Source organism: Rhinolophus hipposideros (assembly GCF_964194185.1).
Source record: "Rhinolophus hipposideros genome assembly, chromosome: 21".
NCBI lineage: Eukaryota > Metazoa > Chordata > Mammalia > Chiroptera > Rhinolophidae > Rhinolophus > Rhinolophus hipposideros.
This window is the reverse complement of record NC_138067.1, coordinates 32,209,870-32,237,545: the sequence shown is the minus strand read 5'-3', so window position 1 is coordinate 32,237,545 and position 27,676 is coordinate 32,209,870. Positions and strand designations below refer to the sequence as shown.

At 47.1% G+C, this 27,676-nt stretch overlaps 1 protein-coding gene and 1 long non-coding RNA gene across 3 annotated transcripts in view; one reads left to right on the top strand and one right to left on the bottom strand.

The window, feature by feature from the left end:
* Nucleotides 1-215: 215 nt before the first annotated feature.
* Nucleotides 216-26,614, bottom strand: LOC308490550. 2 transcript variants are annotated; one of them, XR_013992228.1, is made up of 4 exons: nucleotides 26,282-26,614; nucleotides 13,738-13,829; nucleotides 5,965-6,114; nucleotides 1,664-3,323 (listed from the first exon to the last, which is right to left on the bottom strand). It is a non-coding gene; the product is annotated as an uncharacterized lncRNA (long non-coding RNA). The 2 variants fall into 2 exon arrangements; XR_013992229.1 differs by lacking the exon at nucleotides 5,965-6,114 and having other exon boundaries at nucleotides 216-3,323; nucleotides 26,282-26,604.
* ZCCHC14 (zinc finger CCHC-type containing 14) overlaps nucleotides 26,051-27,676 on the top strand; it is a gene marked incomplete at its 5' end in the record, with an annotated part of 59,287 nt that continues 57,661 nt past the window's right edge. Inside the window, one exon of the mRNA XM_081032944.1 lies at nucleotides 26,051-26,614. Within this exon, the coding sequence (XP_080889070.1) occupies nucleotides 26,051-26,614 (564 nt within the window). The remainder of the gene's footprint in view (nucleotides 26,615-27,676) is intronic.

The window sequence follows — 27,676 nt, the reverse complement described above, 5'->3', positions numbered from 1 at the left end:
CTGGAGTGATGAAAATATTCTGGAATTAGATGCTGATGAAGGTTGCTCAACTATGTGACTATCTTAAAAACCACTGAACTGTAAAACAAAAACATGTGGAAGATTTATTGAAAAGGGATTTTGTTTTGCACCTCCCTCCGCCAGGCTGTGGCCTTTTATAACTTCTCAGAATCAAAATCTTTCCCAGGCCATCTCTGTGTTTTGACAAGTTCAGTGCTTAACTAGAATGTTTTATTGAAAGGAAAAAATAAAATACAACAAGAATAAATAGAGCTCCCAGGAGTCTTTGGTAACAAATTTCGATGTGCCTGAGTGAGTTCATACCACGTGGCATTCCTTTCTATTAATTATTTTCCCTGGTTTATCTTCTCCTCATCTCTTCTCTAATTTATTGCGTTTCAACACAGCTAGTGTAACCGTTTGGGCACCACCTTTCCCACCTGCATGGGACAGAATGTTCAAGGCACTTGGTGTCAGGGATGATACACAGAACCGGCAGTTGTGCCAGGGAGCGTAGAAAAGCAAAAAGGAGGACGTGAAGAGCAGAGTCAACCCAGGCCAGACAGGAAACAGACTTCAGTGAGGGGGGCTTTGCATTGAATAGCACCCCCCAAATATTCACGTCCACCCAAAACCTCAATGTGACCTTGCTCGGAAGCAGGGTCTTCGCAGGTATACAGTTAGGTTAGAAAGAGGTCACATGGAGTTAGTGTAACCCTAAAGTAGGCCCTCTTCTTGTAAAAAGAGGACAGGACACAGGGAGAGACAGAGGAGAAGACCAGGTGACAATTGAGGCAGAGGTTGGAGTCACGTGCCACAAGCTGAGGAACGCCAGTGACTGTCAGGAGCCCCCAGGAGCTGGAAGAGGAGGGAAGGACCCTCTCCTGGAGCCTCCGGAACGAGCCTGGCCCTGCTCACACCTTGATTTCAGACTTCTGGCTTCTAGGACTGGGAGAGAATCGATCTCTGATGTTTTAAGCCCCATAGTTGGTGGTCGGTTGTTATGGCAGGTACAGGACACTCATCCAGAGCTTCTGATGGAAAACCAACAAGGTGAGTGTTATGGGCTAAATGTTTGTTTCCTCCCAAAATTTATATGTCCACACTCTCCCCCTAATGTGACGGTATCAGCAGGTGGCGTCTTTGGGAGGTGATTAGGATTTGATGAGGCCTAAGGTGGAGCTCTCATCCGTGGGATCAGTGCCCTTCTGAGAGTCAGGAAGGAGTTTGCTGCTTTGCTCTGCTCTCTACCATGTGAGGACACAATTAGTCAGCAGTCCACAACCCAGAAGCGGGTCCTCACCAGAGGCGCAACTGTGCTGCACCCTGATCTTGGACTTCCAGCCTCTAGAGTTGTGAGAAATACATTTCCGCTGCTTATAAGCCCCCTCGTTTCTGGAATTTTGTTATAGCAGCCCTGATTTATGGATGGGGTCAGTACGTGAGCTGATCCTCATCCCTTGCCGCCTAAACCCCATCCCTTTCATCTAGCCATCAACTGCCAAATCGATTTTTAAAACCCAAGTGGTGTGTGGGTAGGAGGAAGTACCTGCCTGCCTCTTGTCTTGCTAACAGATAGGTGGTTTATGAACTCACTGAGCGTTGGATATTATTTCAGCTCCAGCTGAATGAACCACTTCCTTCTCCCCACTGAGGACACTTGGTGATAGCACAATGGCTGGCATTTATTGAGTTCTTACTCCAATCCTGGAACGATTCAAGTGAATATACAGGAATGTGAACATTCTGTATTCCATTGATAATTCTATTAACAAATAGAATAGTTACATTTTATATTTTATTCTCAAAACAATTGTATTTCATTGAATATTAGATCCATTGTTGTAAGATACACCATTATGTTGTATACTATTAAGAACAACAACCAAACACCTGTCAATTCAAGATGTGTGCGTATGCATATTCAGCTTGTATGCGTAAACACATCCTAATTTTAGAGATGTTACCATGTGAATCTTAGAATCAATGAAATATGATTGCTTTTATGGATAAGAAAATTGAGGCTAAGGTCACACAACTATTAAATAGTACAGGCAAGATTAAACCCCATGGAAATTCAACTCTTGGGCTTGAGCTCTTAATCAGTATACACACACCCTCTTTTGTTAGGGAATACATGCTAGCAGAAGCTGGCACAGCCATCTTATATCTTAAGATGGAAACCACCTATCGGGGTTAGCAGAACAACAAGATAAAAATAAACAGCACCTAGAGTTGCCATGTTGGCCTGCATGTTTAGTCTTGGGCAATTGCAAGAGAGAAAAAATAAACTTCTATCTTGTTTAAGCCACTGCTGCTTTGGCCTTTGTTATTGCAGCCAAGGTATAATCCTAATACACACCATTATGTGCCCTGGAGGCTCAGTCCCTTCCCCCAAGAGGTGCAAGCTCATTAAATGAGAATGCGTATGAAACACTCAAAGCAATGCTAAGCACAGAGCTGGCCCTAGATAAATATGAGTTCCTCACACAAACATGGGTAACCTAGGCATTCGTTATTCATAAATCTTGGTGTTCTCCTGCTTTCTCCAAATCCTACTCATGTATGGTAGAAGAAACAGCATGGATCTTATTTTTCTGGGTTCCTTTTCCCAACTCCCCATCACTTATGCCTTAACAAATAAAAATAAAACATTTTCTTGCTAGGTAGAGCAATTCACAAGTACGTTGTGGACCTGCCTTTATATCGTAGAATATATCCCCCTTTCCTTGCTGAACCAACTCTGGCCGTGCTCTGGCACTCTCCCTGTGGTCCTGGCTAGATTGACTGTCTTTGACCCCACTCTTCACCAGGCCAGAGCGTGGCTCATGACCAAGCCTAACCAGCCAGAGTTCTCCGCTCTCTGGCCACAAAGACTGGTTTAGAAGTGGGAGTCTCGCCTAAGCTGAATCAACCTTCATCTTTACTAAGAATCAATATGCGGACGTTGGGAGAGTGAAGATCTATCTCCTCGACTAAGATTTTGAGCTATAGGGATCATGCAATCTATTGCAGAAATCTATGGCTGCCTAATAAATTACCCCAAAACCTAGTGACAGAGAGCAACCATATACTATGCTTTACAGACTCTGTGGTTCAAGACAAGGCACAGTGTGGATGACGTTTCTGCTCCACAATGTCTGGGGCATCAGCTGGGAGACTCAGAAGCTAGAGGCTGCAATTATCTGAAGGCTCAGTCTTGCACGTGCTGGCTGGAGCTGGGCCTCAGTTCCTCTCTACGTGGGCCTCTCCCCGTGGTCTCTCTGCCGAGGCTAGCTTGGGCTTCTTTACTTCATGACTGCTGGTTTCCAAAGGCTAGTGTTCTGAAAGAGAGCAAGCCAAGAAGAAGTTATGTGCCTTTTAAGACCCTTGGAGGTTACCTAATGTCACTTCCACCATTTCCTATTGGTTGAAACACTTACAACAGGCATTCAACGTCAAGAGAAGAGAACAGAAGCCCTCCCTCATGATGGAACTATGTCCACATTATATTTTAGAAGAGCATGTGGAATGGGTCATAGGTTGATGGGGCCAACTTTGAAATATACAACCTGCCACAGAAGCCTAGAGCTACCACCATCCTTAGGCACATGGATAAAGAAAGATATCTGCAAAATGAGGCCCACGCACAGAGAATTTTAGAGCAAAGAGGAGAAATGTCATTTGAGCTCCTGGATCCGGTTGTACCTGAAGGTACACTCACCTATAGATTTTTCTTTTTTGGTTAGTGAGCCAATAAAGGTTATTTTAAATTTAGGGAGTTGGGCTACATGTCTGTCATTTGCAGCAAAAAGAGTTTGGAACCACAGATAGACCACAAACTCACCAAGATGTTTGGCTAAGCCAGAACTCTAGCTGGTGCTTTGAAAGGACATATTTCGCTCTGCTCTTGGCTAACCAGAATCCCTAAGCCGGAATCCTCAATGTGAATTTGTCAGTCTGTTTAGAAGGCAAGAATTGATGACAGTCAGTTTTCCATTTGGCTTGCTTTTAAGCAGCCAAAACGTTCCCTTCTGCCATGAGTGCAATATAAGGTAGCATCTGGGGAGGGCTACCAAAATGACCCAGATCAAGGTGACAGGCAACACAAGGGACAGCTATGTGCCAAACATTGGTGTTTCCACACCTTACCCCTAATGTGTATAGCAACCTTGTATCTCCACATTACAAAGGAAGAACCTGAGGCAGAGAGAAGCTATGCAACTTGCACAAGCTCCACCACCAGGAAATTGTGAAGCCAGACATGTAGTTCTCTGACAGCAAAGCCGAGATTCTTTCATGACAAGCTAGAGGGGCTGAGAGGAGCACAGGGGAAGGGCTTTCCCTGGGTAATGTGTGAGAAAGGAGGGATGGGTGAGTTGTCTGGTATGGCCACAACAAGGTGGGGAGGGATTTGTCATGGGAGCAAATGCTGGGGAGGTGGGCTTGCTGGTGGTCAGACAGGTGAAGCCTGACAATGCCATTCCTAGGTGGCCTCTGTGGAAGTAGAGGCCCAGCTGCTTGGAGCATGGTTTTGGCTGCTGGTTAGTGGCTGCACACTGGCTCCTGCTTGCCAGCCTCTCTGTTTGGCACTTGGCTGGGTAGACAGAGATGAGTCACACCTCAGGCCTGTCTGAGCTCCCTCCGTCTGCCTGGGGCCCAGGCTGAACCAATCCAAGGTAAGCAATGCGTGGCCCGAGGGATCAGGGTCTGGGAGCGGAAAGGGACCCACAAGAGATGCTGGACCTCTTGCTTGGAGGACCCTAGTGGCTTTGGACTTCTTTGAGGGCCAGGGCTGGTCCCACTGCATCACCTCACACGTCTGAGATCCAGGGCTGGCTGGGGCTCCAATGAGCCCCCTGGGACTGGGCAAGTCCTTTCCCCCTCTGACTGTCAGTTGTTTGGTGTGTACAATGGAGCAGATTGATCCCAGCAGCATGTGCCTTTCCCCTCCCTCCAACTTGTCACCCCCACCCCTCCCACCCCTCCCTGCTTGTTCATCTACCTCCCAGATCCTAGTAGCACTGTGACGCCCCTGTCTGTCTCATTATCTGTTATCCTTTCTTTCTTTTCTGCAGACTAGCCCATCTCCTTCCGGTAGCCCCCTTCCTTCAGATGCAACATGGTTCTGTTGCTTGCAACCCACAACCCTAAGCTGAAAGAGTAACTGGGCTGGGTACCACAGCCTGCCGCTTGTGCCCACCTCACACAGCTGCCAATGCTCCAAAGGGGATCTGTGTCCTCACCTCACAGAGCCTGCCATACAAAGAGCTTTTTCTGCTTCCTGTGGTGGCCTAGAGCCCACCCAATCTCCAGAGCCAGGCAGGGGGGATCCATTTGGCTGGGGGTGGGGGGGTCGGGTACGGCCCCATCATGGGAAGTATGGCTGAGAAGCACCCTTAATAGTCTAGATGGGAGCTTTCCAGAAGCGAGGTGTGGCCTCATGCGTCAGGGCTGCTGGAGAAGGCAAGACAGGATGTGATTAATGTCGGCTGTGGGTGTGACAGCCCACCAGCCTGAGCCTGCATTGTTACAGCAGCACAAATGCAGCCCCCCTGCCTCCACCCCTGCTTGTTGCCCACCCAGCCCTGCTCTGTTAAGTCCCCTCTCCTCCCTTCAAATACAAATCCACAGTGCCAGGCACTTAAAAATAGCATCCTATCTGAATCTTAGGCATGAGACGGAACTCCAGAAAAGGAGAAAGCTCTCTTGCCTCAAAGCACATGGGCTCTCACGTGGTCTGTGCTCGGCGCTGACAAGGGGCTGCTCTCCAGGGCCTTCTGTTCTGCATGGGGAAGGAAAAGCTCATGTGATACAATTCAACAGGGCTGGGCATCATCGTTACCCATCCAGGGCCACTCTGCATTGTGGCCAGGGGTGGGGGCTGACCTAAAGCACAGTATCCCCCCCTTCTTTGACAATGAGGAGCACTCGCATGAGATCAGAGAGAGGAAGGAGAGGACGGCTGAGGTACTTATCACCTACCTTCCTCCCTACAAGGTCAGCACTGGCTGGCTGTGACCTTGACCTCTGCACCCAGTCTCCATCCTTCTGGGTCAATGAACCACGTGATTGTACTTCCTGCCATATATTTTCTTCTGCAGCATTGTTGATAATAGTGAAAAACCGTAGTGGCTAAAATGTCCAAAAATAGAGGTTGATGAAGTTAATGATAGAGAAGGCACCTAAGAAAACTATGTGGTCTTTAAGAAGTGTCTTTCATGTGAGATGCCACGTTTCTTTCAGTCTGAGACACCATTATTCATTGCATGTATCACCCATTTCATAATCCCATTTTCAGGGGAAAAGAGAGAGAAGAAACAGCTGGCACGTTTCTTTTGACATTGATTCTAAAACACGTCCTAATTTCAGAAACACCAAAGTGTGGGGAAATATGCAAGACGGTAAAATGTAATGATTTGGAGAAAATGTCCTCAATATATTTTTAAGTTTAAAAAATGTGAGTTAAGAAACATCCTGCCTGGTTATTAAGAAAAACTACCATGTGTGTACATATGTAAATTGTACTCATTGAACAAAGAGCTGAGTCTATGAAATATACATGCACAGAAAAAACGACTCGAAGGAAACCTAACAGGAGGCTAGCAGTATGTGCCTCCAGGACATGGGGTTAGGAGAGCTTTTATTATAGTTTTTATCTTTGAATTGTTCTGGATTTTCTGATTTTATAATCCGACGACTTAAATAACAATAGCTACCACTTAGGATCTTTCCACATGTCGGAAATGATTTAGAACAATGATTTCATTCAGGTCTCACAACCACCGTTCATAGCACATGGTACAAATGCTTCTTATTGCCATTATGCAGATTGGAAAACTGAGGCTCAGACATACTGAGTCAGACATTCTTGAGTTCCCCAAGGCCACACGGCTATTAAGAGGTAGTGCTGGGATTCAAATCCTGGTCAATCTGATTCCAAAACAGAGGCCCTTAACTGTCATGTTATAGACTCGAACTGCACCTAGTACTGCTTCTTTATGCAAGAGTCACATCTAAGAGCAATGCCACCTCCTGAAGACCCCAGTCTCTTTGGTTCTGAGTCACCAACATGTTTTGTGACATAAAATGACCACGATTGGGCTGAGAAAGCCGATACTGCTAGCCTGGTTGACTCGCCTCTCTTGGAGGCGATGTTGGCTGAGGCAGGACAAAGAAAATGGATATTCCCGCAGCACCAGTACGCTTTGGCAAGACCCCTGCACCCCCTTTTGTGGTTTCTTCTTGTTCTGCTAAAAGGAGCTCTGCAGCTTGCTCAAGAGATAAACATTCCTAACATCATTTCTTCTCAGCTGGGCAGACAAGGGAGCAGCTGGGAGCCCTCCAAGAGGGAGGGGGAGGGGAGAATGTTCATTTTCTGGAACTCAGCTGGGAATCTTTCCTCTAGGAGACCCCAAGAAACCATTCCAAGCAAACAAAAGGGCTGCTGGGGAAACTGGTGACTGGGAGTCCAGAGAGGCCGCTGCAGCCCTGTGAAGAACGATGGGGTCAGCAAACATTGCATCACCCACACTGGGCATCACTACCAGTGACCACGCTTCTCAAGGTACCAGACTCTTTTTGTCCATTGCAACAACCGGGGGAGAGGAGGTGGATTGTCCCATGGTCCAGATGAGGAAAGCTGAGGCTCAGAGAGGTGAAGTGATGATCCTATGGTCAGAACCCCCCTGAGCTCAGAATGATGCTTTCCCAACTCTGTTTCAACTGGCCTCAGGTCTCAGACTCCTTCAAAAATACGGTGAAAGTTATGAGACTTTTTGTTTAAGAAAAAAATGGGCACAGACATTTACATGCAAACGATGTGTATAAATTCAGGGAGCATCAGTCAAGCTCTCCTTGAAGCCTTTGATAAGAATCCCCATCAACCGTCCAAACACATTCACCTCTATCCTCCATCTCTGCATCCAGGTGAAGGGGAGGTAGGGATGTTGGTCTCCACTTCCTACGCCAGCCTTGAAGGAGAGAATGACCCAGACCTGTATTTTCTCTGTAGAGTATTATACACTTATGGCCAGAAATCTATGTATGGTTGGGGGAGCCAGAACAGTCCCCCAACATTTCTTGCTATTTATTGGAAGCTCTAGTCTCACCTCTACCCAATTCTCACACTGCTGAAAAGTGGGCATGACATGGAGATGTGAAGGAACTTTTTCCAGTTCTAATAAATCTGTAAAAAAAGAAAACTCTACCAAACATCTTTGCTATGTAACAGCTTCTTTGCACCACCAAAAAATGTCTAGAGCTTCATGATTTGTTTATAGTCATCTCCAACACAGTTCACGATTGTATAAAACATAAAGCTAACATGTTTTATACATTGTTGCTTGATTTGGTGTTTTTGTTTTGACAGCTAGTAGACATGAATTCTTTAGGGCAGTAGTCTCCCAAGAATTTTTTATCATGAATCCCATCAGGCAAAAACTTTCCAGCATGCACCCGCAATCTATGTGCATTTTAAAATTTATGTAATTATCCACATGCATCACTGTTCTCATATTTTATGCACAATCATAAAACCCATATCAAAGTGGAAAATTTTAAATGCTAAGTAAAAGATTAAACAATGTTTTTTAATGTCTTGCTAATTGTGACGACTTCCATTATTACTAACCAATATCTCAAGGCAGAAAGAGGAATGAGGATTTTTGTGAACAATCATGGTTTTTAAATATGTGTTTCAAATAGACTTCTTAATAATTTGGAATTTTTGGCTGTCTTCCTTTGAGGTATGATTGGATGACTGTCTTTGTTTTCACCTTGGTATGGGTCTGATAAAGAGCTTGGGCCAGGAATAAGACAGTTGCCTCTGCAATTTTCTTGTTCTTTATTTGTGCTTGATTTATTTTAGTACAGTATTTTCTTCAATCCACAGTTTCTTTGCAGGAATCTTGTTATGGCACACGTCTAATTTTGTTAGGACTCGATGAGATAGGTATATAACCCACAAATCCACTTTCCTAAGCCAAAACTTCACAACCCTATGTCTCTATCCTAAGAGCTAACAAACTTGTCAATGGGACTTTGTTGTGAAATTCTCCCTCTTTCCGCAGGAGACATGTTGGGAGATGGGTGAGGGGTGACCACTTGCAGCCTGACCACGCCCAAGGGGCCACAGCTACTTCCCCTCTGTGTTATCTCAGGTTCCTTTTCGCCTTTCAGTCCTATAGCATCTGTTCAACCAAAGCTCAGTTCAGTAGTCACCCTCTTACCTGCAGGGAATATGTTCCAAGACCCCCAGTCGATGCCTGAAACCATGGATAGTATTGGACCCTATATATAATATGTTTTTCCCTATACATACATATCTTTTCACCTAAAGGAAGCACTTTACTCAGTCATGGGAGGATACAATGAGAATATGCCACCTACATGTCAGGAAAAAGATTCTCACCAGACACTGAATCTACAAACACCTTGATCTTGGGACTCCCCAGCTTCTGGAACCACGAGAAATGTCTGTTGTGTAAGCTATCCAGTCTGTTATGTTTGTCATAGCAGCCCAAACTGACTGAGGTAGGCCTGTGAGTTTTAGAAGAGTACACCAATGTGGAAGATAGAAAATATTAAGGCATGCATGTGATTTTTGTTTCTAGCTTTCATCTGTCTCCAAAATTTAATAGAAGAGAAAATATTAAGTAGGCCATTGGTGATACATTGGCCACCATCCTTAGCTTCTGTTGATATTTTGGTCTTGCCTTAGTATAAACCTGCTTTTGGGCTTTTGATGTCGCCAGTGAAGTCTGGGATCAGCAAGGTCATCTCCCTCCCTTTGTTCGTGGAAGCTTGTTTAACTATACAGCCGTCGTGGGTAAAAATTCTTAGTGGAGTGTCCCAAATAATCTGTTTGACCAAAGTTGCATCTGAAGTCCTTAAACCTTTGACCCATATCATCTGGGCATGTGCCCACATGAAAAAACCAAAATAAAAACCTCAGTTCCATTACTATTTCTTGCCCTAAGCTCTTTGTCTTAGTGAATAATTTGTATATGGCAGAATTATATCTGTTCCTAGCAAATGCTTATTGATTCAAGTTTCTTTTGAGATGAGACTATCCTCCAGAAAACTGGTACCAAATAGTCTTGCTTAATTCCTTCACGTGAGGACATGGGAGGTACATAGAATTTTTAAAAATGTACGGCTTGTGTAGTTGTGCTTCTTCTACTAGTACCGGTTTTTTTCATTTATTTATGCATAAGGGCAATTCTTACAAATCAATGATTAAGCACATAAAATTCTAATACCAATAATAATAATAATAATAATAATGATAATAATAATAATAAAGGAAGCATTTTATGGCTTCTCTTTGGGACATCCAAATTGCCAGCATCACTACTCTTGTGCTTTGGGGCCAGTATTAAGTAAAATAAGGGTTATCTGAACACAAGCACTGCACTACCGTAACAGTGTATCTGATAACCTAGACAGCTACGAAGTGACTAATGGGTGGGAAGCAACTACAGCATGAAAATGCTGGACAAAGGGATGATTCACGTCCCAGGCACGCTGGAGCAAGACCGCTCAAGATTTCATCACACTACTCAGAAAGGTGTGCAATTTAAAACTTAGACTTCCGGTCAAGATGGCAAAGTACATAAATGCTGTGCTTGCCTCCTTTCATGATCACATCAAAATTACAACTACATTATAGAATAACCACCCTTGAGAATCACCTAAATACTACCATGTTTCCCCAAAAATAAAACCTAGCCGGACCATCAGCTCTAATGCATCTTTTGGAGCAAACATTAATATCAGGCCCAGTCTTATTTTAATATAATACAATATAAGAGCCAGTCATATAATATAATATAATATAATATAATATAATATAATATAATATAATATAATATAATACTGGGTCTTATATTAATTTTTGCTCCAAAAGATGCAAATCAATAATTACTTTAAAGGTAAATAGATTAAATGCTCTAATCAAAAGACATAGGGTGGCTGAATGGAGAAGAAAACAAGACCCATACATAGGCTACCTACAAGAGATACACTTAGGATTGAAAGACACACACAGATTGAAAGTAAAGGGATGGAAGCAGATATTTCATGCAAATGTAAATAAAGAAAAAGCTGGAGTAACAGTACTTATATCAAACAAAATAGATTTTAAAACAAAGGCTATACCAAGAGACAAAGAAGGACATTTCATATACAATAGCCAAGATATGGAAGCAACCTAAGTGGCCACTGATAGATGGTTGGATAAAGAAGATGTGGTACATATATGAAATGGAATATTACTCAGCCATAAAAAAGAATGGAATCTTACCTACCATTTGCAACAACATGCATAGACCTAAAAGGTATTATACTAAGTGAAATAAGTCAGACAGAGAAAGACAAATATTATATGATTTCACTCACGGCAGGGGAAAAGTAACAATAAAAAACAAAAACACATAAAGGAAGTACTGGCACATGCTACAACATGGATGAACCTTGAAAACATTATGCTAAGTTAAGAAATCAGTGACAAACGACCACATAACATACAATTCCATCTATATGAAATGTCCAGAATAGGCAAATCCATAGAGATGGAAATAGATAAGTGGTTGCCTAGGGCTGGGGTTGTTGGGGAGAAATGACTAGTAATGGTAGTGGGGTACAAGGCTTCTTTTTGGGGTGATGGAGAGATGTTCTAAAATTGATTGCAGTGATGGTTGTAAAACTCTTAATTCACTAAAAATTATTGAATTGTACACTTTAAATGGGTAAACTGTAGGGTATGTGAATTATATCTCAATAATACTGTTGTGAAAATTTGCATTTAAACGACAATCATTAATTTTCATGCATCTGCAGGTAAGCAGAGGGTCACCTGACCTAGGCGGGTTCAATAGGGCAGCTCTGAACTCACAGATCTAGGGTTCCGCTGGAAGCTGGCTGATCCAGGTTGGGCTCAGCTGGGATGATTCTATTCCACGTCTCGCGTTCTCCTCTAAGAACCAGTGGACTAGTCTGGGCATGCTTCTCTCAGGGCAATGGCAGGGGTGCAAGAGAGCAAGCCCCATCGCGAAGCCTTTGGACAATCCTGGCCACGTTCGTCCCTCATCTCCTTTGCAGCATAGGTGACCACTGATATAATGTTAGCAAATGAGATTTAAGTAGAAATCCACTAGGGTTTTAAGTAGAAATTTAAGTAGAAATCTCTAGGGTTTCTCAGCAAGTGTTTGCTTTTCCTCATAAAAGGAACACTTACAAGTTTCATCTTCTCTTTCCTTTTTCCTGCATTGAATGCAAGACATGATGCCTAGTGCTGTGGCAGCCACATTGCTACCATAAGGAAAGTCAAAAAGAATCACAGATGTTTTCCTTGAAATCACTGAGCATCATTCCTGGAGCAGCACCAGCAACTGCCCATCTCTGGATGTCTTATCATAGGAGGAAAACAGACTCCTATATGTTTGCTGACATTGTTCGGTGTAGCCAAAGATATTTCTCACCAAAACCCCACAGCAACCAAACAGGAAAGTCTAGTGTCAAATGACGAAGTGAAAACAATTTAATAACAAGTTTGATGTCTTTGATTCAAGGGAAAGCGATCCATAGATTGGGGGAGTACAGTGCCTTACAAGCAGTGGGGCACTCTTCCAGAGGCATTTTGCACAAGAGCAAGTTGCATAGAATGTTAGAAGAGGCAAGGCAGAAACGGCAGGGTTGGCTAAGACGTCGGGGATTTCCCTATAAGGCCAGCTGGTCCTGCTTTCTAAGATAAGCTTGCTGAAGCTGAGTTGAGGTGGAGGATTATGATTGGTGTCTATTAGGTGTCCTTGACAGTTGTTTCCCCTAAGTACAGGCTGATTTAGGTTTAGATTTGTGACGTGGGCTGGGCCACTGGGGGGGCGGGTGGCCTCCATTTTGTGGGGCCCAACGTACGAATTCTCATTATCACTAGTACACATGCTCAGTGGACCATTACAGTCAATGGGAAAGTCATACAGGGCATTTCAATCCAAGTTTCATCAATCATTCACTCAACAAATCTGTGTTGGTTACCTTACATGTACTAGTCACTGTGAACAAACAGACTTGATCCCTTCCTGCCCTCTGAGAGCTGCTAGTTAGCAGGTTACATGGCTAAAATAATATCTAATGACAGAAGCATGGGTGAATAGTGAATAGAACATGTTACTGCAAAATATTATCACCTATGCAATACAGAAAAATTTGGTCAAACATAGTTGATCAAAAACCTAAAGATGGGTGAACCCAATCAATTTTCTGCACCAGCAGTCAGCTCTCAGCACGGATGACAAGTGGATGGGCTGGCCTGACAGTCCCTTTACCTCTGTGAACTTCCGTTTCCTCATCTGCTAATTAAGAAGTTAACCCACCAGACTGCTTAATTCTCTTCCAGCTCAAGTCTTTCCCATTCTGGAATTAACGCTTTGTTACAAGGAAATATTAACAATATTTTGGAAAAAATTCCACTTCACACGTACTTGGGTAGAACCATAATTATACATAACAAACAATAATTGACAGACAAGATTTCCCACTAGTAGAAGAAATTGGCACAGTGCCATCATCTTTACAAAAGAAAATGTTTGTTTGGGAGATGCATTGCAAAAGCTTTGCTGACAGAATGACCACTGAGCGAACATTTGATAAGTTCGGGTATGACGCCTCCAGCGACAAAAAAGTATCAAACCTGGTCCTGCTCTCAAAGAGCTTAGAATTTAATTAAGCCATAGATATATGTGTATCAATAGGACTCACTTCCACTGGGACACGCCGGCATGGCCTTATTGTATTTTACAGCCAGGGATGGTCTGATGGTTCCATACAGATGTCCTCGTGGAATGCTAGTCCTGCGTAAAAGAAAAGAAGTCTTAGTGCCAAGAATGAAATGTGTGAAAGAATCACATGTCTGGTATATGGACCAGTGGTTTAAAACAATGTTAGCCACAGAAACCGCTCTTCACACAAAATTTCGAGCTGAAGACAAACGCATACTATATATAAAAGCATACACACCTACATCTATATTAGAGCTGCTCTGCTTAAAATGGGAGGGCAAAGGCCTCTACCTGGTCAGGACATCCCTGGTGTGATAGGGTCACACAGTGGAGAGGACATGGGCCTGTCCTTGCTGGCTGTCTACCCAGGACAAGTGGCCTCTCTGAGCCTCAGTCTCTTCATGTGTAAAAGGAGAAACAAATGAGATGATGCAAAGTATCCCCCCTCCAGGACGTCTCAACAGGAGCTGTTAGCTGCATGACACCAGGGTCACCTGTGCCATGTTGAAGAAACTCTACAGTGACTGTCCTCACCCACGAGTTGTAATCTTGACCCAGACTCTGTCTTCAACCATTCTAGAAGGTCCAGGGCAGCAGGATTTGGGATCAGGAAATCTTTGCTCCAGTCCGAGCCCTGCCAGTTTCTGCTCTCTTTCCCTGAGGCCTGATTGCCTCCTTTGACAGGTGAGGATAATGATCTGTTGATTTTAAAGCATGTCACAAGAGTTAAACGAAGCATGAAAGTGCTTTGTCCCCTGGTGTTTCTGCCCTTCCTGCTTTTGGTGCCAGAACTTAGCATGAACTTGGAAGGATGTATGGTGCACTGCCAAGTCTTGAGACTAAGCTCTGTCATTTGTTAGCTGTCCGTTCTTTGGCAACTTACTGCTCCGTGCCCCACGCACAGAACCACTGGATAAATGGCAACGACAGGATGATCTATTCCTATTATTGTTCTCTAACACCGGAATGGCTTAAGCCAAGCTCAGGACGGGGGGTGCCGGTGGGGGGGGGGTGTCTGTGATACAAACACACACATGCACTAAGAAAAGGGGTACCCATTTGGCTTTAAGAGCTTGTTTAAAGTCAAGGTGAGATGGGAAATTCTTGTCCTGGCCTCGACTGTTCACGTAGTACTGAGCCTTTCTTTTGTGGGACCCCCCTACGTACATCAGAACATGGGGATAAAGGTGCTTCTAGAAATTATGACAGCCACTATTTCCCGAGCATCTCCTAAGCACTTGCCAGGCATTATCGCTTCTAACTCTCCAGCCGTCTTGTGAAGTAGATATCTTTATCTCCATTTTGCGGAGAAGCGGAGGCACAGAGAGAAGGGGGTGAATTGAAAATTGGGGGTGAGAGAGTCGGGATTAGGATCTGCTCACTCTGACTTCCAGAACTCCCACCCTCAATGTCTGTGGTCCGCCAGAGAGAAGATGGGTTTGGGAAGGCCCCGGTGGGCAGATCGTGGTATTGGCTAAGAAAGCGTTTGGCAGCAGGTAGCAGCGAGTCCGATTAACTTGAACAAATAGGGGTTTATTTTTCTCATGCGATAAGCTTGGCTGAGCAGATGGATGTTGCTAGGCACTGGGTGAGTCTGGGGGAGTCTCTGTGCTTGTCACTGCAAGGTAAAAGGATGGCAGCCGGGGACCCTAACACCGTGGCCAGACTGTTCAAAGAGGCATTGATAGGGAGGGTGAAGAGGTGTGCCTGACGTTTCCCCTTCTATCAGACAAGCAGAAGCTTTCAGAAAACCCTGGGCAGACTTACTTGGGTCTTACTGGCCAAAACTGGATCACATGGTCAGTCTCGGATGCAAGGGAAGTGGGCATGTAAAAATTTTGTTTCCCAACCTTTGTAATCCGAGACAACGAGAGACAACAGGTTGGGAATGGGTTTCAGGTAGTTCCCTGGCAGCTGCACATTCACTGAGCGGCTGTCCCCAGAGACTGGATCAGTGCCCTGGGGCTGCAATATCACAGGACCACCAACTGGGGGGCTTAAAACAATAGAAATTGATTCTCACAGTTCTGAAGGCTTAAAGCCTGAAGACAAGGTGTTGGCAGGACTGCCTCCTCTGACGGCGCCAGGGGAGGAGCCTTCCTGCCTCTTCCAGCTCCTGGTGGCCCCAGGTGTCACTTGGCTTGTGGCTGCATCACTCTAGTCTCTGTCTCCGTCTTCCTGTGGCCTCCATCTCCCTGTGTCATCTTTTCTTAGAAGGACACAAGTCCTATTGGATTAGGAACCACCCTAATGATAGCGTCTCAATCTTATTACATCTGCAAAGACCCTATTTCCAAATAAATCCACATTCAGTTTTCAGGAGTTAGGATTTCAACACTTCTTTTGGGGGGACCCAATGCAACCCACAAGAGACAGTATCAGCCCTCTGTCTTCTTCCAGAGGGAAGATAAAGGGCTATGCCTGCCCACTTTAGAGGGGTGAAGATGTCTTCCTCCAAGATCGGACACCTTCCCCCCACCCCATTCACTCCTGTGGCCTTGGGTCACCCTTGCCTGAGCGGACGCTTTCCCATCCACTTCCTTCCTCAAACCCCCCGCCTCGATGTGAGAGCCCCAAAGCCTGCCACAGAAAAAATGGTTTTCAAACCCTACACTGCCTTGCTCAGTACCAACCCTTCCGCCCACCTGAAACCTGGCCTTCACCGTCCCCATGCTCCCTCAATGCTCAGGGCTCCCAGGGTTATGTTTCCAGGTAGAGGCTCAGCTCCTCGCTGGCCCAGCATCGGTAGTGGTGAACAGTTGCCAGGTGATGTTTATATGCAGACAGAGCTGTGAGTCCCTTCTCTGGTCCTCAGTTTTGTGATGGGATGAAGAAACTGCCTGGGAGCCCTGCCCTGGGTCACGCAGCTGAACAAACCATATCGGGGAGCGGTGTGCCACAAGCATCACGTCTCTGAGGGTCGTAATCCCAACTGCTAACATTTATTGAGCACCTGCTACAAGCCAGATTTTCACACCTACCATCTCCGACTCTATGAGGTGGGAGCTACAGGGAAGTGGAAAAAATTAGGTTGATGCAAAAGTAATTGTGGTTTTTGCAATTATTTTTAACCTTTAAACTGCACTTGCTTTTGCACCAACCTAATAACTTGCCCAAGGCTAAGTGTACCCAGAGCTGTGATGTATAAAATCCTTTGCTACTTACTTCTTCTTGGGGAGTGGAGGGACTACAATTTTCTGGGACCTTACCCCAAAGGAGGAATTGTGTTAAAAGACTTTACCACGATTCCTTCTAGCCCTAGGAACCTGTAAAACACCAGGATAAGATGTGGTTAGACCCACCTGGTTCCCTGGTCTGAATAACTGGTTAACCATGAGAAGATGGTTGATTCCCATCAATCTCTGAAGCCACTGAGGACACCCCACCCCCAGTTCCTTTTGGCATCTTTCTGTCTTGCACAGGGATCTCATAAATCAAAAGGATGACCATATGAATGGAGGTGCAACAGGAGGAAGAAATGGAATTGCCCAGTCCCAAATCCCCGTTACTCCCCCATCATTTTTATTGTCCCCACCCCCAGAACTTCACCAAGAACAGAGGTGTGTTAATTTCTACTGCTGCACAACAAGTTAGCACAAACTTTACGGCCTAAAAAACACCTTTTATCATCTGACAATCTATAGGCCAGAAATCGGAACAGGCTCGACTGGGTTTTCTGCTCAGGTCTCACAGGTGAAAATGAAGGTGTCGCGTGAGTCTTTGGGAGAATCTGCTTCCAAGCTTATTCAGGTCGTGGCACAATCCACTTCCTTGAGGCTGTAGGTCTAAGGTCCCATCTGTGCTGGCTGTAGGCCGCGGGCACTCTGCTCCTGGAAGCCACTCACATTCTTTCCCACATGGCCCTGTCTGTCTTCAAAGCAGCAATGGTGTGTCATGTTCTTCTGACCCTTCTAACATCTCTTAAGTCCCCTTCTACCACCAGCCAGAGAAAACTCTTTTAAAATTTTCATCTGATTGCGTCAGCCCACCCAGACAATCTCCCTGTCTGAAGGTCACCTGACCTTGGACTTCATATCTGCAAAATTTCATCACAGCAACACCTAGATTAGTGTTTAGATAACCAGAGGCCGGAATCCTAGGAGACCATCTTTAGAATTCTGCCTACCCTGGGACATCTTACAGAAAATTCGTTGCAAAGAGAGCCTCTCCTCTGGATCTCCGAGTAGGGAAAATATCATCTTCCTCCTTCCTGGTATGAAATGAGCCCTCTTTTGGCACAGAAGAATTTGTAGGAATTCACCCTTTACACTGAAGGGAAAAGCATAACAGAGTCCTGACTTCCAACAGGAAACCCAAGTATTCATACTGAACAAACCTATCTTCTATAAAGGTGTGGGATAAGCCGTCCATTAGTTCAGACTTAGAAGAATGGTCCACGGATTTCTTCTTTCTTTTTTTCTGAACATTTTAAAGCGATAAGCTATCATTGCTTTTCAAAACCAATTCTGGGTGAAGTTTAGTGAGTTTCCCAGTACAGTAGACTCTTCATCACTAGGCAAAGACAATTCCAACAGCAACATAAGATATCTATGGAGGGTCCCCTAGCTCTCAGCATGCAGGCCACAGGGGCTCCAGACAGTTCTGCTTTTCTCTCACTGTACTGGGGTGAATAGAGTCCCTCCCAAATTCATGTCCACCTGGAACCTGTGAATGTGACCTTATTTGGAAATAGGGTCTCTGCAGATGTAATCAAGATAAATGACTGCATAGTGAATCAGGGTGGGACTAAATGCAATAACTGGTGTCCGTATGAGAAGAGGGAAGTTTGGACACAGACCCAGAGAGAATGACACAGGAAGATGGAGACAGAGATGGAAGTGATGCAGCTACGAGACGAAGGAAAGCCAAGGATTGCTGGCAATCACAGGGAGCTGGGAGAGAGGGCTGGAACAGACTCTCCATCACAGTCTCCAGAAGGACCCAACTCTGCTGACACCTTGATTTCAAACTTCTGGCCACCAGAACCGTGAGGATAAATTTCTGTTATTTTAAGCCACCACGTTTGTGATAATTTGTTTATTACAGCCCTAGGAAACTAATACGCATACTATGTGGGTGTGTTTTTTCAATTTAATCTCTGGTTGACCACAGGCCTCACCACTCCCTATTTTATTGTACCATCTAGCTTCACTCATTTACTCTCTGCCTGGCTCTTTAAAGCCTTTTAATTCGCAACCCCTGGTTTAATTAATACACTTACTAAAACTGGGTTTCAAAAGCAAATACCTAATCTACGTAAGAGTGAACTCTAAGTGGATCAGAAATCTAAATGTGAAAAAAATGAAACCATATGCATCCTACAAGAAAGCATGGGTGAATTTATTTATAACTTGGGTGTAGGGAAAGGTTTCTAACCACAACTCAAAATCCAGATGCAATGAAAGAAGAGATCAATAAATTTAACTACATAAAAACAAGAGCAACGTTTTTTAAATTAAAAAGAAAAAAAAACTCCACCAAAAATGAAGTCAAAGGCAACTGACAAACTGGGAGAGAATATTTTCAACACAAATTACAGATCGAGTACTAATATTCCAATATGTAAAGAACTCTTAAAAATTGACAGAAACAAAGACTCAAAACCTGATCGAGAAATGGGCAAAGAACACGAACAGGCAATTCATTTTTTAAAAGATACAAGAATGGCATCCACATTGCATTCTCCAACCCTGCCAGATTCTCTGAGTTCCCTGTTATAATTTAATAAATGTTTCTGCTCAAACTAGACACAGTAGATTCTGCTGTTTATAATTTATCAGCACAGGCTATCTCCAGATATCAATCCACCTTGAAGCATACATCCAAAAATGATTTACACCAGACTCTGGAGACAGTTTTAAGGGAGGAATTCACGGATGTTATTTTCAAGCAATCACAGTTTTATTGCAATAAGAGTGCTAATGCCTCATGGGGTGAAGGAGAGTGAGTTACTGGATTGGGTGAGCTCTGGTATGTTTGTTTAAAAAGACACCTTCCATACTTTAAGAGTTACACTTTGTCACCCAAATAATATGCTACCTGCCTTTGGAATGTGTTTTTCATCCACGTTGAATCTGGGTGTGTCTTGTGTCTTGAGACTTCAAACCAAGCCATGAAGACTTGATTGGGATGGAATTGAGAAGCAATCTAGTTCCTCATCTTTATCCCTTCTCAATCCTTCTCAGAAACCCATGCAGAATTCTACAGGAGGTGGATCTAGTTTCAGCCTGGTGCAAAGTCCAGGGTAAGCAGAACTGCCTTTTTGAAACTCCATTAGCAGAGCACAGAAACAACCTGAATGTCCACAATAGGAGATTAATTGAAAATCATGATACATCCAAACAAGATTCTGGGCTGCCTTTGAAAACCATGATTTATGAGAGAGTCCATGACATGGACAGACATCTGGGATATGTTAAGTGGAAAAAAATGGATCACAAAATGTGGAGTACCACCCTATTTTTGTGGGGTATACCTCACATAGTAAAACTAGGTGTGCATAGGTATGTATGAACACAAGAGTGTCTGGAAAGATGTATTTTAAAATGTTCACATTGGTTATGACTGAGAAGTGACATTACTTGTGACTTTTACATTGTTTTTTAGTGAGATGTAATCTCTTTATAAGGAGCATGTATTACTTCATAACCAGACAAAACAACACATGATACATATACATATATTTATTTGCTTAAAATACCTCAGAAAGAAAATGTTATGCCAGCGTGGAGGGGGAGAAATAGATGAAATAGGAACGGCAAAATGTCACTCTTTTGAAGCTGAGCAATACGGATGTGAAAAATTACTACACTATTTCTTGACTTTGGGTGTTTTTGAAAACTTCTATAGTAAAAACGTAAACAAACAAACAAAGCACAAACCCCAAAGCAGCAATGAATTAACCGTTGGCTTTCAGAGTATTTCATTACTGTGGTGGAAGCCACATAAAAATGTGAAAACAAACAAATACAACAGAAATAAAGGATGCAGAATTTCACAATGAGAATCCACGAGCCATTAGCTGTGGGACCTCTGTAAGCCTCGGTTTCCTCATCTGTCATTTAGGGAGGATCCTTGCTGGCTGGTAGGCATGTAATACAGACTTAACTGATTATTACTGAGGTTGCTGTTGGTCGATCCAGGGAAGTATGCTAGAAGTCTGAAAGCAAGATGTCCGCCTCCAACAGCAGTTTTCAAACTAGGGTGTGCGGATCACTGCGGAGCTGGCAAACGCAGACTCCAAGCCCCCCTAACCCCACCCTTCCCCAGAGTCTGACACTGTATCTGGGGGTCAGGCCTAGGAATCTGCATCTTAAATAAGAGCCCCGGGGAATTTCCATTGGGGAAACACCAAAACTAGTCCAAAGCCAAAGACCCTGGGAAGCAGGTCTGCCTGGAGGAAAGTATGCATCTGTGCAGAAACAGGACTGGGCGCCGGGACACCTGCTCGTTTAAGACTCCAGGCAGACTTTGTCAGCGGTCATGGCTAGGAAAATTGGGCATGTGACAGATGCCTTTGGAGTCCCCAGTTTGCAGAAATAGTGAATCAATGATGTCACCATTGTGCTTTCCTCCCCAAAGTACAGAGTCTGGACAACTGACTTAGGTCAGAATTTGATTCCAACACATACAGACTGCACAGCCCCGGGATTGCGCCTGACCATTGAGCATCCGTGAAATGGGAATTATGATGGCCGTATTAGGACCAGTCAGTCACACAGGGTTAGGGTGATAGCAGGAGGCTATCAGGAGTTGAGGCACGGAGCAAGAATCCCCTCTGTAAGCTTAGGGACCCACGTCTTAAGGCCTCCACATGAGAAGTTTGGGGTCCCTTTGCTTTCTTAGTCATAGGAAACCAGGGCCTAGACAAAGGAAAACTAAAACCAAAACTCAGTAAGTCCATCCCATGTGAGACCACACACAAGCCGATGACATAACCGCAGGAAAAAAATTAAGTGGCAGATCCAGGCAGGGAGCCTGTGTACACACCTCCAGCCCCAACTGTTTTAAGGAACCTTCGTAATCGGCCTCTCAATCTTTTTCCATTTTCCTTATCACAACCTGGCCTCCAGGTTCTTCCTCTCTGCCTGATTTTGATGAGCAGGGAAAGCAGGGCCACATGGCATGGGGGGAGCTGTGCTTGGAGTCCAGGTGGCTAATCTCCTCTCAGCCCGGTCACGGCCTGCTGTTGTAGTGTAATGCGTATCACTAATTCAGACACTAGAAGCAATCCTGGGTACCTCGTATCTCCATTGCAAAATCGTTTGTTTGGAGAATTTGTGATGAACTCTGGTCTCTCTCTTTCTTAAAAATATTAATTTGTGCTTGATTCCAGCACTCTGGAAAATGCAGACAGACATATTGTTCCATCCTAGGCTCTGAACTCCCTGAGGGCTCCTTGTAGAGAGATTATATCTCACTAAAAAGCAATGTAAGTCACAAAGAATCCCACTTCTCAGTCTTAACCAACGTTAACATTTTAAAACACATCTTTCGAGACACTCTTGTATTCATATGTATTTATGTGTATGCACACATAGAAATGTGAAAAACCTAGTTTTACAAAAATGGTATCCTCCACAAAAATAGGACTGTACTCCACATTTTGTGATCCGTTTTTTCCCACTGCTCCATCAGCCCCTGGCTCCAATTAGGCACAAGGCAAGTATGGCCTGAAGGACTTAGTGACCTGCTGACCCACTCAGCATCGTGTGGGACTCTCTTTTTGTCTGAAGACACAGCCCCACGTCTCTTGTACCTGTAGTGTCGTTTTCTCATGGGGAAGAATGCCCCACCCTCTGACTTATCCTACTACGCCCCCACCTCAGCGTCTTCCCATAGACCCCCAGCCCCTCCACTATGTCAAAGCAGAGGTGGAAGAATGTTGAACCCAGGGGTCACCTTTTGCAGAGAAAGTGAGACGCTCCAAATAGCTAGGAGATGGAATTTGTTTTAGGGAAGGAGCCCTGGCTGGGAAGGAGAGCAGGTACAACCTCAGGGCCAGGCCCGAGAGACTATGTTCAGAGGGCCTGGCAGGTCGGTGTCCACCCTCTCCGCTGGGAGACCCTTGGCTGCTTCCCAGGGAAGGGAATAGTGTGCAGAAGGGACAGCTCCCGCGGACAGACAGCAGTCCACTTTGGCGTGCGGAGTTCAAGCCACCAGTTCCTTAAAGATGGGGGGCTGGATCTCATTCTCCTTAGAGACCCCCCCAAACCCTTAGTGAGGTCTGATCCTACAGGGTAGGCATTTAACATCCATTGAATTGCATTAAGTTGAGCTAGACTGAAGTTGAGGGGGACACGATACAGTATGAATGTCTTGGAGCTGCCATAATACATAAGCACAAACTTGGTGGCTTAACACAGCAGAAATTAATCCTCACACAGTTCTGGAGGCCAGAAGTCCAGTCAAGATGTGGGCTGGGCCGTGCTCCCTCTGGAGGCTCTCGGGGAGGATCCTTCTTGCCTCTTCTAGCTTCTGGTGGCTCCAGGCACCTCTGGCTCCAATCTCTGCCTCCATCTTCACATGCCTTTTTCTTTGAGTCTCTGCTTGTTCTTTTCTGTCTCTTCTAAACACACTCTTATTGGATTTAGGGCTTAACGTAATCCATGTTCTCATTTTGATTCTTACCTGAATTATATCTGTGAAGACGATATTTCCAAATAAGGTCTGAGGTTCTGGGTGGACATGACCTTTTGAGAGACACTATTCAACCAGTACAGACATTAAATAGCAAATAGCACAGCAAAGAAGTTGCAAAAAGGCGGTTGGGAGCTGGGGAACCTTGATCCAGTGAATTCTGTGGCTCAGTTATCCCAGCTATTGAGGGCTCACTTTAGCATCTCTGAGCTCCCCTGCCAGCTGGGAGGTGGGGTTCCTGACTCCCTTTTACAGATGAGGAAACTGAGGCTCAAAGTGGTTGAGAGAACAGCCAAGGTCCTCCCAGCCAGCTAGACCTGGGACTGAAATCCAGGTTGGCTTGGCACCAGAGCTTGGGGGTTTCACAACCAGGTTGAGCTGTATTTGAGGAACCCCCGACGCTGATAAGATCCCAAGATCTTTCCACTCTGAGGAACTTCATTTATCAATAGAAGGCAAAGGTTTTAACTGTATTGATTTTTATGCTCCTTCACTTCCTCACATTGTAGATTTTGGAAAGTGACCACTTCCCTGGAATCACTTGAAAAAGTGAGGTCAAAGAGAAAAAAGATTAATTTAATTATTTGTAAGAAATTAGTTTGGACTGGGGAAATAAGGCAGGAAGACCCAGCTGGATCCAGCCTCACTCCTGCTACCTATGTGGATTTAATACCCTTGGGAAACTATCCTGGATTCCTGCTCCTTCCTATACTGGCCTGCAACACCAGGTGGCTCCGGGAAATTTTGTCCAAGGTGTGGGAAGCAAATTTTCTTTTTCCCCCAACTATGGCTCTGCAATGTCTGTTCAACTCGGAAGCCCCAAGGCTGAAAGAAGGATGTCTTGTTAGGAAGTTTCTAGTACTTTGGAACCTGTCTTAAAGAAATGCATTTATTCAATTGTGTGCTTTCCGGAACCAAGTTGTAAGCTCCCTAGGGCAATAAGGGCACCCCTCTGCTCATGGCTGCCCCCCAGAGCTTAGATCTTGGCACACACCAGGCCTCCACAGAGTTCCTGAACGAATGAACTAAACAGCCACACCCTAGTAGATTACAGGATGTCAAAAGAAGGGCTCTAGGGATAGGGCAGGGGAGGAATAAATTTCTTGCTCCAGGGTCTCAGTTTCCGTATCTGTAGATGGTGGGACCACTGCCTGCAGTTGTATGATTTAAAGGTGGTTGGGTGCCCCAGCTTCTCCCCCACCTTTCTGCAGCCTGTAATCCGGTGCCAACGCAAATGCCAAGGGGCGTTTCACCTGCTCCCTGACCCCTGGCCAGTGTATTTGCATCCTCTTGGTTCCTGAGCTGTGGTAGTAACCCGCTGAAAGGAGGCTTACTTAACGGAGAAAGCTTGTTCCCATCACGTCCTCAACGCAGGCCAACCGTCTCAGAAACGCGGGCGCCCGCCCTCTGTGAGCTCACAACCTGCTCACAAGCCCCCGGAGCGGTTATTATTACCCTTATTTTCCGGAGAGGCGCCCAGGGCTCAGAGAGGCCAAGCGACTTGCTCAAGGTCACACAGCTTAGTAGGCAGAGCAGGGATGGGGACTAGGGTCTCCGGAGCCCCACTCCAGCGGCTTTTCTAAGTCACCTCCTATCTCCCTACTGTGACGCTCAGAAATAAAACTGGAAGATCGGACGACTGCCTTTTACCCAAACAATGCTCCATGCAAATCTGTGGGAACAAAAGCAACCAGAAATCCATCCCGGGTTTTCCGCCCCTCCGGCCCTGCTGGCCAATCGACTCCGCGGGCCGCGGAGGGGCGGGAGGGGGCTGTTCCAACGTGATCGACAGCCCCGGTGAGGCGTGGTCGCGGCGGGGCCGAATCGCGATTGGGGACCCGGAACAATCACGGGCCAAGAAGGGGCAGCCCGAGCCAATCAGCAGGGGGGGCGGGCACGGCCGGTCCGACTGTCGCGAGAGGCGGCCACCCCGCCCACTTGAGCCTCGTCCCGGTGCCCGTCAGCAGCGGACGCGGCGGCGCTCGCCAGGATCCGTCCGCGGAGTCGGGAGCCTAGGCGCGAGGCCGCGCGAGTGCCGGCGCAGATCCCTCCGCCGCCCGCCCTCGCGCCGCGCCCCGCTTGTTTCTCCACCGCCGTTCCTGAGGCGTCCGCCCGCGGCCTCCATCCTAGTAACGGCCGGCCGGCCCAGGCGCGGCGGCGGCATGGCCCGGGCGGCTCCGTCGGGGGGCGGCCCGCAGTGACAGACCCTGCGGCGCGGGGGGAGATGGGGGCGGCCGCCTCCCGGGCGACGACGACGACGACGAGGAGCAGCCGCCGCCGCCGCCGCGCACCGGCCGCCGCTGGGGACGGGCGCGGGCCAAGAGCCCGCCCGTGAGCGGGGGGCCCGAGGCCGCTCGCCGCCCCCGGCCGCCCCGGCCGCCCCGGGCCCCCCCGGCGCCCCGCGCGCGCCTGCCTGCCGGCCCCTGGCGGGGGTCTCGCCCGCTCCGCGCGCCCCCGGCCCCGGCCCCGGCCCCGGCCCCGGCCCGGCCCGCGGCGCCCGCCTGCCCTCGCCTGGCCCCGGCCCGCGCGCCCCCGGCCCCGGCGCGCCCCGGCCCCGGTCCGCCGCGCCCTCCGCCCGCGCCCGCCGCGCCCCGCGCCCCCGGCCCCGGGCGGCGGCCCCCGGCCCCGGGCGGCGGCGCGGCGCGGGCGGCAGCATGGTGGAGAAGCGCTGCCCGCTGCAGAGGGACGGCGTGTACCGCTGGTTCTCGGAGCTGCCGTCGCCGCAGCGCGTGGAGTTCCTCTGCGGCCTGCTGGACCTGTGCATCCCGCTCGAGCTGCGCTTCCTCGGCTCGTGCCTCGAGGACCTGGCGCGCAAGGACTACCACTCGCTGCGCGACTCCGAGATCAAGGCCAACAACCCGGCCGACCTGGGCAGCCTCACCAACCTGACGGACGAGGTGGTGCGCAGCAAGCTGCTGGTGTCGCTGGCGCTGCTGGGCTCCGAGCAGCGCGAGGCGGCGGGCGTGCTGTACCGCACGCTCACGCACATCGACTCCATCATCCACAACTACGGGCTGCAGCTCAACGAGGGCCGCACGGGCGATGAGTTCCTGCTGCTCTTCACCATGGCCTCCAACCACCCGGCCTTCAGCTTCCACCAGAAGCAGGTGCTGCGCCAGGAGCTCACGCAGATCCAGAGTAGCCTGAGCGGCGGCGGCGGCGGCGGCGGGGGCCACGGGGGCAAGAGCGTGCTGCCCACCTGCCCAGCCTGCCACAAGGTGCGTGCCGGTGTCTGAGGCGGGCCCGGCGCCCCCATCCGTACCCCAAGCCTCCAACCCGCTTCCCAAAACCCCACTTGCCCCCCAGGCTTTCACGTAGGGTCCCAAATCCCCACCCGCGCATTAACCCTTTACTCCAAGCCCCCACCCGAACCCTAAACTCCTACCTGTACCCCAGGCTTCCACCTCACAGCCCCAACCTCTCACCCAGGCTTCCACCCGGTACCCCCAACCCCCACTCACCGCAAGCCCCTGCCCCCACCTCAACTCGCAAGTCCCTCGCCCTTGGGGACAGTCGCACTCGCCGCCTCGCGGGAGAGGGCCGCGCTTGTGGCGCCCCTACACGGACGAGTCGCTCCTACTTGGCCAGAGGTCGCGGTCTTTTTACCTTGTCGGGAAGCGCCGTAAGGCCTTTGTCCCCTTAACAGGATTCTTGGGCGACAGATGACAGTTACACATTGTGTCACCTTGATTTCTCCAAATCTGGTGTTTATTACCAGAAAAGGAAGCCGTTATGAGGTGGAGATGAGAAGGCGCTAGAACCTTTGCAGACATTCGAGGGTGTTGTCGGGCGCCCCAGGCCTGGGTGTCTATTTCCCCCGAGTGGGCGGTGTCGCCGCTGGAGAGGTTTGGGGGGGCGGGGGGACGCGGCATGTGCACGTGTGTGCGTTCACGTGTGCGCGCGCTTGTATTCGTGTGCTTGTGAGTGTACGTGTATGCTGTGTGTGCACGTACTGGTGAATGCTTATGCACGTATGGGAGTATATGGTGAATGTACTGTGTGTATTTTTGAATGCATATGCGTGTCTGTGTTTATGAGCCAGGCTGTAACAGACAAAAACAGGATCGGAGCCTTCAATGAATGTGAAACAGTTATTTCTCAAGGTCCGCCTTCCTTTGTGCAAACAAATCCCAGGCAGAGTTGGAGCCGGTCTCCTAAGGAATGCTAGGTTAAGTTAAAGATCTCTGGTCTCCAAATTAAACAGGAAGGGCATCGTGGTCATCCACTTAGAAATGTGAACTTTTGTCTAAATGTTTCAAAACTATGTTAACAAAGTGTTT